This window comes from Aquila chrysaetos, chromosome 12, assembly GCF_900496995.4.
Source record: "Aquila chrysaetos chrysaetos chromosome 12, bAquChr1.4, whole genome shotgun sequence".
Taxonomy (NCBI): domain Eukaryota; kingdom Metazoa; phylum Chordata; class Aves; order Accipitriformes; family Accipitridae; genus Aquila; species Aquila chrysaetos.
In genome coordinates this window covers 7,033,902-7,048,233 of record NC_044015.1, presented here as the reverse complement: position 1 = coordinate 7,048,233, position 14,332 = coordinate 7,033,902, and the positions used below count along the sequence as shown (strand labels likewise).

Sequence of the window (14,332 nt, the reverse complement as noted above, 5' to 3'; positions counted from 1 at the left end):
ACCCTGCCCCTAGAGCTCAGGAAACTTTTGGGGGGCCCTTGGGGGCTTCGAGGACCTTGCATAAAGTATGCCACAGACAGACCTAGGGAGCTGGTGCTGGCTCTTGCCGGCGCTCGCTAAGGGACCGGGGAGGGGACCCCGGCCATAACAACGCCACCCAAACAAACAAAAGGGACAGCCCAGGTTTTTCCGAGGACGGTTGCTATGCCATCGGGGAGCGTGGGCGCCTGATGCTCTGGGATGGAGCCTCACCCACAGATTCCTAACAGAGGGCACAGCTGAGGCGTGCTCTGCTCTAATGGTTAAATTAGCTGGAACAAGGTCTTCAGATAAGATAATGCTGTGGTTTGCTGAGGAGGCTGTTCTCTGTTGGTGTTGGCCGGGTTGTTTCCCTGGCAGGCTATGAACCTTGCTTTGAAGCGGTGCTCGGGCTGGGACCTGGCTTTGCTGAAAACACCACCCCTGCCCCTCTCCTGCTGCTCCCTGGAGCCGTCTCTGCCCAGCACCAGAGCTTGCCCGCTGCCTGCCCTTGCCCGTGTCTGTGGGCACGGTGCCGTGGGCAGCGTCCCGCTGCAGAGGGACGAGCTGGCTGCTGCTCGCTGCTGCTCCAAAACAGCTTGCAGACAGTCATGGCATGGTTTTGGCTCCCGGGGAGGACCCTGGACAGGAGGAGGAGCGGTGACCCCAAATGTCGGGCTGCCGCAGCGTTTCCAGCCAGCTCCCTCCAGCACGGGCCGGCAAGGGCTCGGTTTATTGCCCCGCTACGACGCGCTGATGGGTTTCACACACCAGCATTAGGAGTGTTTATGGACTTGCTCCCTGTAAAACGAGCAAGAGGCCATATCCCGCGGGCTCCCAAGGTGCTGCCGTGCTCCGGGAGCGCCTGCAGCCCTTCCTCCCTCTCCGCCAGATGGCTTTGCTGTGCTGCCCTGCTGCCGTGCGTGCCCACTGATGGATGGGATGAGAGCAGGGCAGTGGCGATGAGCAGGATGCATGCACAGCCACGGTAGGGCATAGAAACTGGGGCTACTGACCCACGGCAACCTTCACCCCGAGACTGGCTTGCTTTAATTCCCATAGGTGTGCATGGCACACCATGCGCTGACTCTGTGCTTCGGCTCACCCCTTTGGAAAGCAGGCTGGGGGTAGCCCAAGGCGTACACACCCCCGCAGCAGGGCTGGCCAGGCTAAATCAGGAGGCTGGGGAGATGTCTGCCGGGTGTAAAGCCCCATGCGGGCAGGGCTGACAGAAAGCAGCGTGCGGCTTGGTGGTGCCTGCTTTGTGAGAGCTGCTGCCGGTTTTGTGCCCGCTTTGTTGTGTGAACAGTCTCCAGTAAGTGCATGGGGGAACCGAGGGGAGGGGGCGGCTGGGCTCTGCTTTAGCCGGGTCAGTTGGTGTGCGGTGCCGCGTGGGGGCACGGGCTGCCGTGGCCGGGACACTTGTGTTCCCGCTGCAGGCTGAGCGGTCCATGGGGACTGGCCGCAGGGCTGGGCCAGCTGGAGGAGACCTGCGAGAGGCCAGTTTTCAGCTGCCCGCCGGCAAAAAACCTGCCTTAAAAGGGAGCGCAGCTGAAGACAGCTGTCCTAGTGGGGCAGTGGCCTCAAAGCAGCCTGGCACTGTGTGGGAGGGGAAGCAGGGCCACCAGAGAGGGTAGAGGACATGCCCTGTCCCCCATATTTCATCAGGATGCCGGCTGTACCCCGCATGGTGCAGGGAGGGGGTCCTGGCCCAGGCAATGCAGCCAGGCGCTCATGGGGTGCTGCGGCTCGGTGCAGGGGGACATGGCGTGGCTGAAATATGGTGTTTGCATGTGTGTGGTGTCTCGGGGTGGGAAGGACAGGGAGCAGGCAGGGTGGAGGCAGCGGCCCTTGCAGGACACAGCTCTCCTCCCATGCTGTAAGACACTGTCTCAGCGTGACTCATGCCTTAGCCGGGAGCGGGCTTCCCAGCGACGTCCCTGCCAGTGCGGGCTGCTGACCACGCTGCTGAGCCCAGCAATGGCCTTGCAGCAGCGTGCCAGAGGGGCTCCCCAGCCTGCGGTGGGGCTGCCGGCTGGCAGGGGTGAGCCCAGGGCCACGGGCAGCAGCTGGGAGCATCAGCGGGACAAGGGCTCTGGCTGCAAAGGGAGGCTGGAGCCAGGCTGGGTCGTAAAGCAATTCCAGCTGAGCCATGAACTGCGCCTCCAGGCACAACTTGCCGCTTCTCCTTCTGCACCCACGGGTGGGCTCCACTGTCAACAGGGCCCTCTTTGTGCCGGCGGGAGGGCGAGGGGTGCCCTGCATTTCGGAAGGCAGACACTAGGCGTCCTGGCGCTGGGTTTCACAAGCCTTCATGACCTTTGCAGCACAGCAACATGCCCTGGGGAGGATTGTTTCATGCAAAACAGACCTTTGGATAGGCTTTTCATTTCCTTCGCAGCCAAGCTCAAAGGAACAGCAAGTCCTCGCTCCTAATAAAATGACAACAGTCAGTAATGCAGATGGGCTGGCTCTCTGTGGTGAGCAGAGCCCTGTCCCGCACCCACACCATTCCCGAGGTCCTGCAAGAGTGGGTTATTGCTCCATCCCGCTTCATCTCGTACCCCAAACTTCCCCGCAGGAGGGAGACGCTGCCCGAGGGTTGACTTTTACACTGCCTCGGCAGAAACAGATCCGTGCTCGGAGGGGGGCGAGCCCTGGTGGTCAGCACCCCATGAATCTTTATCTGGGAGCGTGGTTAATTGACAGATGCCGATCGCACCTCCAGCCTCGCTCCGAGCGGGGCTCTCGGCCACCCGCACAGCAGAAGCGCGGGCAGGGAGCCAGGGTGCGGCGACTAGGGGTGCAGAGGGGGCAGGGCTGCAGAGTGGGGGGCGTGCAGGGGGTGTGGGGCACAGTGGATGTAGGGGTGCGAGGGTGCAACTGGTGTAGGGCTGCAGGAGGCAAAGGGCGAAAGGGCTGTGGGGCGCAGGGGGTGTAGGGCTGCAAGGCCTGCGGGATGCAAGGGGTGCAGGGCCCCCGTCCTGGGAGCCCCGGCAGGGCTGTGCCCCGGGCGGCTGCCTCCAGCTGCGGGCGGGGCCGCACATCTGGGCGGGGCGGGGCGGGGCGGCGGGGCAGTGACTCCGGCGGGGCCGGCGCGGAGCATCCCACAGCGAGCGGCGAGCCGAGCCGAGCCGAACCGAACCGAACCGAGCCGAGCCGAGCCGACCCCAGCCGAGCCGAGCCGACACCATGCCCAAGTGCCCCCGCTGCCAGAAGGAGGTCTACTTCGGTAAGGGCTTCCCGCTCCCTCCCCGGCCGCCCCCAGCCCGCGGGGACCGCAGAGCTGTCGGGCTGCTTAAGCCGGGGTGCCCCGGTGCTGCACCCCGCCGAACTTCAGGTCCCCGGGGCACCCCGGTGCTTACAGGTCCCTGTGCACCCCAGCGCCGCGGGTCCTGGGTGCCCCCATGTTGCGTGCCCCAGCAATGCAAATTCTTGGGGCGCCCCAACGTTGCGCAAGCCCTACGCTGTGGGTCCCCGGGGTTCCCTGGGTGGGTGGCCCTATAAATCCACCCAAGGAGGTGCCTCGCTGCGGGGTGCGGGCTGCGGTGGGTACCGCCGGCCTGCAGACGGGGCCACGGCACACCATGGGAGCTCAGCCCTATTTCCTTCCCAGCATCGCCCCGTGCCAGTTTGGAGCCCAAAGGCCTGGCTGGTGCAACCCGCTGCTCTGAAAGCCTGGGTGGGCAAGCAAGCGCCTTCCCAAGGGCAAATCCTGCCCTGGGGCATGTTCCTGGGTCAGTGGGTTGCCCGCATGTTGTCCTGTGTGGTTCAGCACAGCAAGATGACAGCCCTGGGATGTTATTTTTAAGCCGCCATTGCAGGCTAGCCACAAGCTTTGTTGGGCTGCTGTCTGCTGCTCGGCTTCAGGCAGATGTCCTCTCTCTGAGCCGGGGTGCTGAAGCTTCAGGTTCCTGCCTCTTCTGGTGCCGTGGTCCTGCTGTCCTGCCTGAGAATATCTGGGGGGGTTTGAGCCTCTCACCCAGCTGGCAGCAGCTGCTGGAGCAGGCAGGTTCCAGCTGCCAGACCTCCCCACTTCCCTGGTTTACCTGACGTTGAGGGGGTTTGCTGGGAGCAGCTTATACGCACTCCCCACTTTTTAATTTACTACGGGTGAGGGATCTGAGGCCCGAGTGCCGTCACTGACTTCTGCGCTCGCTGCCTTATTTCTGCTCTGCTTGTGTGTGTGCCCCAACTTCTACTTCTGCTCTGCCCAAGAAATCGGAGGCTCAAACACAGGGGCTGCTCTCCCTGCCAAACAGCCGTATCCGTTTTAGTGATGCCCACCCTGGGGAGGTGTGCTGGGGCTGGCACGGGTGCTGTCTGGAGGGCTGCTGGCTGGGGATGTGGCTCTGGCGATTGGGGAACATCTCTGCCTAAACTTGAACTCACTGCTTGCAGCTGGGCTTTGAGCTGGGGTTTTGGCACAATACAGTTTGTGACTCCCCGCTGCAGCCAAGGGTCCTGGGGTACCTCATTTACCCACGCGGATTGATACCAGGAGCTACCAAGGGGCTGGTGTCATTGTCTGCCTTTCCTGTGTCCCTGCGGATCTGCTTTGATCCCAGTTGGTGTGAGCTCGGTTTGCCGTGCTCGCAGGTGCGGCCGCAGAGGCGCCAGGACGGGGCCATTTGACCAAGGAGGGGTTTGGCCCTGTGCTTATCAGGCTGCTCTTATGAAACCATCTCTGTTGATGCAGGGGCTGAGGAAGGTTGAAAAGCTGCTGGAGAACAGAGCTCGCTGCTTGATTTCTGTCTCTGGAGATAAGAAGTGCTGAGGCTGAGCAAGCCCTGCTCCAGGGCACCCTGGGCTCTCAGAGCCTGGCGGTCCTGCTCAGGCATGCCTCGGGCTGCTTTTGGCCAAATCCTGTTTGTAGAGCATGGGGGTGAGGAGGAGATGATGCCAAGAGGGATCATGGGGATGATGGGGTTTGCAGGGCCACCACCAGCTTTCCACGGAAATCTCACCTGTGTGGCTGAGAGCCAGGGGGGCCCTGTTGCAGCGAGCCTTGGCAGAGCTCCTGCCCAAGCATTGGTGCAAATGTTTGTGCAAGAGGTGGTGAGGCTGAGCTCTTTCCAGAAACCCTGTGATGGGAGGGCCCTGCCGCAGGCCAGGCTTGGGCTCCTGGAGCTGCCCCGGGGGAGGACGCTGTGGCCCCCACCAGGCTGCGGGCACAGGAGGCTCTTTGTGCCACTGGGGGATGGCAGCGGGGCTGCCTCGTGACATTTGGGTGCTGCCCCCGCTGCCACCTCTGCAGCCGCCGGCTCGCTCCTTGTGTAAGCTGTTGTGGGCTTATTTGGGCTCCAAAGAAGAGGCACTGCGAGCTGCCGAGGCCCCCCCGGGGCACGCGCTGCCAGCAGTGGCTCAGTCCCATTGCTCGACCTCCTTTTGCAGGCATGGGGAGAGTACTCAGACCTGGCTCTGGCAGGGTTCCTGTGGAAAGCTCTGCTTTGTCACTTAAATCTCCAGGAGTGCAGCTGCCAATATAAAGAGCACATGTGTCTGCAGAAAATACCCTCCTCCCCCGCTGTGCCACAACTAAAAGCCACCCTGTGTTCCCCCCTCTCTCTGTAAACATGTCCTGGCTCCAGCAAACAGCATGTTGTTCCCCCCCGCAGCCGCCTGAAACTCAGCCAAGCTCCAGCCCCTCTCTAGTTTGCCATGGTGCATGCAGAATTGGAGCTGTGGCCAGAGTGCTGGTGGCTGGAGGGGACTGATTTGCGTTGGCACGGCGTGACGATGGCTTTGCCTCCCCAGTCCTCGCCAGCATTCCCCCTTTGCCCCTGCCAACTCTAGTGATTGCCTGGGCTCCAGCTGGCTGGGGAGAAATTCCTCCCCTTGCAGGCTGATGTTGGAAGGGGGGAGATCCCCAAATCTTTGGAAGTTGGATAGAAGTCAGTCCATCCGCATGGATGCAGTGATGTTCACTCTGGGCATGGTACTACTGTTTCGGATCCAGGTACCTGGAGGTGCATGGTGATGTGTGCGCACAGCGAGCACTTGGGTTTGAAACACGGTGCCCTCTGTCCCAGACAAATAGACTTGAGAAAATGCCCCAAAATGTCCTTCCTAGGGTTGATGACAGGGAGGCCAACCTGCCAAAACCGACTTGTTGCGCTTGTTCGGTGCCTTAACTAATCCATCTCCTCTCCGTGGCAGCTGAGAAGGTGACTTCTCTGGGGAAGGACTGGCACCGGCCCTGCTTGAGATGCGAGAAGTGTAACAAGACCCTGACGTCTGGAGGCCATGCAGAGGTGAGGTTTGCTGCCCAAGAGGTCCCTGTGGGATGGGGAGAGATGGAGCTGAAGGGTGGTCAGGGCTGATGCTCTTTCTCTCTCCCTGCAGCACGATGGCAAGCCGTACTGCAACCACCCCTGCTATGCTGCCTTGTTTGGGCCCAAAGGTAGGGCTGCTGTGGCTGGGGTAATGGGAGGGAGAGGAAGGGGGCTCGGGGCCCCCGTTTCCCAGTGAGGTGCGTCCCTCAGTGCGCTCACTGTCCCTGACAATGCTCACCCTGCTCTGTCTCTCTTCCAGGGTTCGGCCGGGGAGGAGCTGAGAGCCACACGTTCAAGTAAACCTCAGGTTGGTGCCTCCCCTCGGAGCTCCCCTCCTGCCTCCAGCTCCATGGGCTGGCTGGGGCTGTCCCCCGCCAGGGAAGCGGGGAAGGCAGGCGCGCCGCGGCATCCCTCCGGGTGGCTGTGACTCCCAACCCTCGCGCCGGTGCTCGGGAGCAACCTGCTGGGTGCCGGCTCCTCCTCTCCACCAGCCCCAAGTGACCGTCAGCACCCGCTTAGCTCCGGCAGCGGACGCCAAAGGCTTTTGTTTTGTGGCCTGTCGGCAAAGATGGGCTCTGTCCCGGAGCACCGTTGTCCCTGGGATGTCTCTGCTCCCAGCCCAGCCTGACTTCATCCACCCCTCTCTTCCATCCCTCTCCAGGTCTGACGGCCAGGGTTCCCAGCACGGCCCGAAGACAGCATAAACGCACTGCGACAGACATGCATTTTTGTTTTTAATTCACTCTGTACTAGACTAGCACGTTAAAAGCAATAGGTAACCAAGGCTGGGGCTGGTGTGGAGAGGGACTCTGCTCCAGATGGAGCGCTGCCAGGGTGGGGGCGTTGGGACGCCCTGCCGGATAGGAAATTTGGCCGGTATTGCTGAAGGCCGCCTGGAGAGGAGACCGCACCCTTCCAGCTAAAACCCAGCTCTGCTTCTGGCACCCAACTCTCGTGGCTGGGGCCACAGTTGTATTTTCAGTCTTTAATAAACCCAGACCGAAAGATGCTTCCCCCATGTAGCAGCTGTACTCTCTAACAGGGGTCCCACGGGACTTGCTTGCAAAGTGCTTGCCGCTCGTTTAAGGACCTCACGTGGCCGCTGGATCGAGCCCCACCCCATGTGACGGCTCCGTGTGCTTTTGCTCCCGGCGTGTGTGGGGTCCTGCCTTTGGCTGCCCACCCCAGGGGCTGCCTGAGTCCTCGGGGGTGAGAGCAGCCCCCGGGTTCTGTGGGCACTGGGGCCGAGCGTGCCCCAAGGGAAGGGGTGGTGGGTGTTGTGCCGGTGCTTGTCCAGGGTTGGGGTTTCCCTGGGCTCAGGGGGAAGGTCTTACCTCACCCACGGCCTCACTGGATCTGTGTCGTGACATTTGCAGAAGCCTAGAGTGTGGTGGCTCCCGCCGTGAGCCACCTCTTGTTGCTTGCGGCTGTCACAGGATTAAAGCAGAGGCACGCAGTGCTGCTGGACAAGGGTCTGAGACTGCTGACCTGAGGTCTCTGCGGCACTCAACAGCTTCCTGGCCATGTCCCAGCGTCTGGCAGTGCCTGCTGGAAAGCCATGCCCGTGAGCAGCCCCCAGCTCTTTGCTCCTGGATCTGAGATGGCACTTTGCAGCCCTCGACTGGGGCAGAGACGTGTCTTGCTGGGAAGCGGCTGACTGTCGCATCAGGAAAACCTCGTGTTTGCTGCTTTTGCTCTGAGCAGCCATACGAAAAGGCCAAATAAGGCAGAGGTTATGGGCAAGGCAGAGCCAGCCTCCCTTGGTAGGGAAAGCAAAGGTGCAGTATTACAAAGCAAGAGTTGGCTCGCAAGCACTTTGCTCTTTTGTATTTCAACCTCTTTGCCCTGTTGGAAGAACAGCACTGACAGATGTAAAAGATGTCGACTTGAGGGATGTTTCTAAAATGGTTTCTTAACCATGTCTTTCCCTAACCTGAACCACCCCATTTACATATTCAGAGATACTTCATAACACACTGGGATATTTTTGTCTACATTTTATGCATGCATTTCCTTAGAGACTGCTCTGCATCTTACTGTCACACCAGCCTTCCTGGGACTTGGCCAAAACCCTCAGGGGTCAGAGGTACATGTCCAATGTCAAAATCTTCGGTGTCAAAAGCAGCCTGATCTGATAAGCATCTTAAAACTTCCCATGTGCTTGATGCCAAAAGGCTCTGCACCCACTAGGTGTGCTTCGGTGGGACAAACTTGACCAGTGGGCACTGCCTTGCCTCCCACCCAGTTAGCACAACAAACACGGGCATCTGTGTCAAAGGCAAACCCTGGCTATTGCTGTTCAGCCACTACCACGTCTCCCAGCCAGCCAGGGCTTGTAGGCCCCCCTTGCCCTCCCACTCGCACCGCTGCCCTTGCCAGCAGCCTTCCGGGGGTGCCAGCACCCACAGCTCCCGGTCAGTGAGACACGGTCCTGCTCTGCACCACCGCTGGCACCCAGCCCACCCCTGGGGCACTGGGATGTGGCTTTCCTCTGTGAATGGGGCTTCAAAGCAACCTAGTGATATAATCTCGGCAGCCTTGAGTGTGCCAGTGAGATAGTGTTTACCCTCAGCATTAAAGATAATGGCAAACACAAGCCTCCTCATCCTCTGGGCTTGTGTAAGTGAGTCCAGCTGGGAAAGGGACCCATGAATTGGGCTCCTGGTCTTTCCCAACAGGGACCTGCACTAAAACTTTTCAGGAGCAGCCAATTCCAGGTGCAAGGGGCCAGGCTGGAAGGGATGAGCAGGGAACCAATGAGAGGTATCGAAAAATAAGTGCTGCCTGGGGAGAGACTGGGGTGATCCAGCCCTCCAGCTGAAAGCCCTTTCCGTGGGCAGCGGCCGCAGCTGGGGCAGCAGGCAGCAAGTTGCTGTTTGCAGTGTGCTGCCCGGGGCTGCTGTTTGCTTCGGTCCCTGCCACCGATTTGCGATTTGCAGTGTAGGTGTGGTGGCTGGGGACAGCTCTCCCCGCCCTGGGTGCATGGAGGGATGCAGGAACTGTGCAAGGTCTGCGCAGCCTCAGGAAACCTGCAAAGAAGCTAAACCTGATCCCGCAGCTGCCTCACTCTGTGCTGCGCGTGGTGGGGTTTAAAAACTGAGGGTCCCTCAAGCAAGCTCTGGGGACAAGCCCTTGGGTATTAATTCCCAAATAGCTCTGAGCATCCTATTTCTCTGCCTGCCCTGCAATAGGCACTCCCACTGAGATGGCGTTTAGCCCCAGATAGCTGTCAGGATACTCCTCTCTGAGTGCTGTGCTTGTTTGTACGAGTCAAGCTGTCTGCCTGCTCCAGCCTTGATGCCGTGAGGTTGGGCAGTTCAGGAGCAGGTCACATCCTCAAGGAGCCTTGGTCAAAGAAAATACATGATAAATTGATTTTTTTAAAACTCGCTTCGGTCTTTGGAGAGGAAGCAGAAACAGCTGTATTGCATTTGGATAGGAAATCCGTGCCCGAGCCAGGCTCTCCCCTCTGATGCGCAGTGAGGCTCAGCAGCGGCCGGCGCGCCGGGGAGGTGGGCTGTCAGCAGACACAATCTTTTCTCCATTTAAGAGTAAATCTGCGTGGCCTGGAGCATGATCTGCGCAGACAGGCAGCAGTGTGGCTTCCAGCGCAACTTGTCTGTGGTGCTCTCAGCTCTGAGCCCCAGCAGGACCTGGGGACGGGCAGAGACGGTCCCTTCCCTCCCAGTGCGGCGGTGCCCTGGCTGTGCTACTCCTGCAACAGAGGAGATGCTGAGAGCAGGATGCTCAGGGCAAATCCCAGCTTTTGGGGGGGAGCAGCCAAGGGATGCTGGCTCAGCATGCCCCACCAGCTGCTCCCACCGCTCTTGAGGCAGAGAGGAGACCCTTGGGAGGTGGCTGGCAGCTCCCGTGTCCCACCTGGTCACCAGCCAGCAGCCACAGGGATATCGTTGCCATCGCAGGTGGGGTCAGGGCACGGAGCCCCAAGGTGCCCATCTGGGACAGCAAAAGGTGTTGGGTGATCTCCAGCCTGGTGATGCCCAGCACGAAGGCCCCGTGCCTTGGTGACGTGAAACACCACCATTGCTGACTCCGGAAGGAGCTGTGCTTCCTCTGCCATTATTTTGGAAGCTTGGGCTGAGATCAGTGAACTTTGTGGATTATGCGGTGATGGTTGCTATAAACACTATATCACTGTGACAATAAAACCAAACAACATCACCCATTCCTCTGGCAGCTGGGTGTGGGCGAGCCCCAACACCCTGGGTAGGGAAGCAGAAGAGGTTTTGGCAAGGGACAGGAAACAGGACGGGTTCAGAAACTAAACTGCTGCTGTTCCCCACCCCGGCTCTGCGGCTTTCTGTACAGAAGAAAAAAGGAGAGGGAGGCAGAAGGGGGGCTGGGGGGTCCTTTAGCTGATCTGTAAGAGGTGGGGGTGTTGCTTCAGCCCCCAGTGAAGGCAGCGTGCAGGCAGGAGGGGCTGGTGTGGGTCGCCTGGCCCTGTGTCTTCCTCCCAGCACAGATGGGACAGACCTTAATCCAAAGCAGGGGACAGATGTGTCCCTGAGCCCAGAGGTGACAAGGGGGACGGCTTAGGTTGGAAGCCTTACAGCAGGGTGCTGCCCTCAGCATCGCTCCCTAGGGCTGTCCTTAGCGAAAGCAGCAGCCTGGGGACAGGGCTGTGTCCTGCCAGCGTGGCTGCGGGAGCCAGCTGCAGCTCACATCTGGGCTAACATATGCTGGGGAGCCGGGGGGTCTGGTTCAATGCCGCCTCACTGAGACGCTAGTGGGGCCACTGACCCTCCCCAGCCAGCTCTGATGGGGACACTGATGCAACACCTCTGGAGCAGTGATTTTATGTCTCATCTGTGCAGGCTCCAGCCCCTTGGGGGCACAGCAGCCCTTGCTGCGCAGGTGAGGCCAGGCACCTGCTGTGGGGTGGCCAGAGGTTTATTTCCCTGCCGGTGTGCTCCTGCAAATAAAGCTGCGTCCTCTTCAGGGACAGGCAGGGTGCAGGCAGGGTGCAGGCAGGGCAGGGGAGCGTGGCTGCAGGGATTCCTGCTCTTTACTTCGTGGGGCTCAAGGGGATGAAGCTGGTCTGTAACTGGGTGGTACCCAGCTGACCACCACTTCAGATATTTTTAAGGCTGATTTGTGTTAAGCTCAAAGAGCTCTCATATCTTTTAGGTCAAGAAAGTGTCTGCCCATCTTCTAACACCTCAGAAATCTGCCTTCTTATCCAGGCAATGGTAAGAGGGACCGTGCAGCTGATGTCAGGCAGCAGGAGCTCTGCAAGCTTGTGTGGTGAGCTGAGACTTCCTGGCCCAGCTCTGCAAAGCAGCGGGTTGGGGAAGCCCCATCCCACCAGCGGAAACAGATTTGCAGAGGTGGCAAAGAGGGGGTCAAACCTCATTCCTGATGGGGAACAACATCCCCAGCAAATACTGAAGCGGCTGAAGATACTGAGGGCAGAGGGGCTCTGGGTAAGGGAGATGGCCAGGGGCCTAATGAGAAGCGGACGAGACCATGAATCATGGTACTGGAGACTGAGGTCTAATCAGGGAGCAGAGAGAGGAGAGGATGGGCTGTTCCACCATCACCCCGTCCCCGGTGCTGACGATCCAGTGTTGGAGAGGAGCTGGGTGCAAAGAGCCCTGGCAACACTTGCCAGGTCCAGGGTGGCTTTCCCCAGCAAGGAGCCCAAGAAGAAAAGTTGACATCAGGCACTAGAGCTGCATTTTACTGTCATGCCTCTTGTGTTATTTTCAAGGTATAAGAGCTTCACACCAAAGCCTCTGTCTTTCTTTGGTGAGTCTTGGGTTAAAGACCCAGAGAGGGAGAGGGCAGAGGGAGTTTCCCTCAGTGCAGAGGAACGTCAACAACTTGGCTATTTAAGTAAAAAGGAAAGGGTGAAACTCCTGAGAACAGAGAATTGCAAGATGTCAGATCTTTTTTTTCTAATCCTTCCCAATTCACTTATCATACTGAAAGTGCAGACCCTGCATCAGAGGGCCGAAACGCCAATGCCTATTTTAAGCATCCAACTGCTGGGAGCTGACCTTGAATAATTCACTGTGTCCAGGAAAACCTGCACTAGAGTATTTGTGTAGCTGTTACGGTCCCTCTTGGGGACCCAGTGATCTGTAACTGTTATGTGATCCAACTCAGTGTGTTAAATGCGTGCTGGCCATGCCAGTAATATCAGCACCCCTTGCAGCCACCAGCGAGGATGGTGCCAGGCGGCAGCTCATTGCTCTCTGACAAGGAGATGCCTACTTGCAACCTGATGTGGCTGCTCTGAGTGTGCTGGTGGCTAGACTACGACAGCAGAGATCCCAGGGTGGCTGGTCTGGAAGGCACCATCCTCTCCCCATCCAGGCAGGGCTGCTCGGCTGATGGAGATATGAGCGCAGAAGGGATCATCATCATCAGATGTTGGGGCTGCTCCATGCCCAGCGGCAGCTGTGATCCCTGAGCCTTCCCCAGGCGGTGTGGGGCCGAGCATCACTGCAGGCCTGCCCTGCTACGCAGGCGCTCTATGTTCACAGCCCCTGTGCTCCTCTGCTCCTTCCTGCTGGCATGATGTTCACCCTGCTGCCAGACTGTGCCTTTTCCTGCTTGGGTTAACCTGGCATCCCAGCGAGGGAGAGAGTGCATGCATAAAAGAGCCGTGAGGCCTTTGGGAAGGAACTGGAAACATTTAATAGGAAACAGTGCAGCCTGCCTGATCTGCTCAGGGTGTGAAATGCTACGACCACCCAAAGCCTCCCTTGCACAGGCAGGGAGAGCAGCTGCTCTCTGCTCTGATGTCTGCTCAGCGGCCACCGCTGCTGCGGGGAGGAGAGGCGTGCGGAGAGGAGCTCTGGCTGCCCCGAGCTGGCCGAGGAGTGTGGGAAGCACCGATGCACAACTCTGGGGCCTGGCCGGGAGACAGGCTGGCTCCTGCCTGCACCTTTACGGGGATAAAAGCATTAAAAAAAAAAAAAGAAAAAAGCACAAAGGGGTTGTTTTCCCAGGACGAGAGCTCACACCTTCCCCTTGGCAGGGCTGGGCCGAGGTGGCATCAGGAAGCCATGCTGCTGCTGGAGCGAGCAGAGATTGCCGTTATCGCATACAATCTGCATGAGGCAATGGGATGCAGTCATCATCTCTGGCAACGGCCACAAACAGTGGGGCCGTCTGCGGTAGCAGGTTGCCATGGCACAGGCGCAAACAGGCACCCTCGGCCCCGCCTGAGTCACCCGGGACGGAAATGACCCCAGCTGACACATCGCGCCAAAAACGGGCGGCTGCGCGATACCACGTGAGCCCCAGGAACTGAGAGAGGGTGAAGCCCAGTGACCTCTCCCCAGGAGGAGCATCCCTGGCCTCTCAGCACCCGCCCGGACCTTCTCTTCCCGTTGTGGTCCCCACTGCCGCGCTCGCTGCTGGGGCAACCCGCAGCTTGGCACTTCCCAAAACTGCCTCGGTGCCTGGGCAGAGCTGGGGGGCCTGGAGGAGCAGCCAGGGGGGTCGAGGCAAGCTCTTGAAGGCTTCCGCTGGGCTCCTGCGACCTCACAGATGCACGCTCTGACATCAGAGTGGTGTGCTGATGTCAGCCAGTCATTATTCATTTGCATCTGTCAGTCCCCATGGGGCCGGGGGTCCAGACAGGGGAGGTGATGGTGGCTGGGACCCAGCGGGGCAGGGGCTCTGCTCCCGTGGGGTGGCATCGCCATCCCTGCTGGGACAGCATGCCAGGTCCATCACACCATCACCTCCTTTGTCTGTCCACAGCACAAGGTCCATCTCTGCGGCAGGAAACCATCGCCTTCCCATTGGCTTCTCCCACCCTGGGAAAACCGCCCAGGCAGCCGGCAGAGCAGATAAGTGGGGCCTCGCATGCCGGGACTGAGCCCCCGCCACGCTGTGCCGCGCCGGAGAGGCTGGGATTTGCTGCCTGGCGTCCGACTTGCCCGTGGCCGGGCGCCAACCCTCCGCAGCGCCAGGCATCTTGTGTCAGCTGCGCCCACGGGGCTGCATGCCGGCGGAGCCGCGGGGCCGGGGACCAGGGGACGCCGGCCGGGAGGGCGGCCAGC

At 59.9% G+C, this 14,332-nt stretch overlaps 1 protein-coding gene across 2 annotated transcripts; it reads left to right on the top strand.

Annotated features, from left to right (window-relative positions):
* The first annotated feature begins 3,117 nt into the window (after positions 1-3,117).
* Positions 3,118-7,306, top strand: CRIP1 (cysteine rich protein 1). Of its 2 annotated transcripts, XM_030033565.2 has the most exons (6): positions 3,119-3,162; positions 3,193-3,250; positions 6,178-6,272; positions 6,364-6,421; positions 6,553-6,600; positions 6,955-7,306. In XM_030033565.2, exons 2-5 carry the CDS (start codon positions 3,211-3,213, stop codon positions 6,591-6,593), a joined length of 234 nt encoding a protein of 77 aa, XP_029889425.1. In that variant the 5' UTR covers positions 3,119-3,162; positions 3,193-3,210; the 3' UTR covers positions 6,594-6,600; positions 6,955-7,306. The 2 variants fall into 2 exon arrangements, with proteins under 2 accessions (XP_029889424.1, XP_029889425.1); XM_030033564.2 differs by having other exon boundaries at positions 3,118-3,250.
* The last annotated feature ends 7,026 nt before the right edge of the window (positions 7,307-14,332 follow it).

Coding starts and splice junctions, on each gene's coding strand:
- CRIP1 (XM_030033564.2), top strand. CDS start 3,211: ATGCCCAAGTGCCCCCGCTGCCAGAAGGAGGTCTACTTCG. Junction 3,251..6,177: donor CCAGAAGGAGGTCTACTTCG/GTAAGGGCTTCC, acceptor TCTCCGTGGCAG/CTGAGAAGGTGACTTCTCTG. Junction 6,422..6,552: donor TGCCTTGTTTGGGCCCAAAG/GTAGGGCTGCTG, acceptor TCTCTCTTCCAG/GGTTCGGCCGGGGAGGAGCT.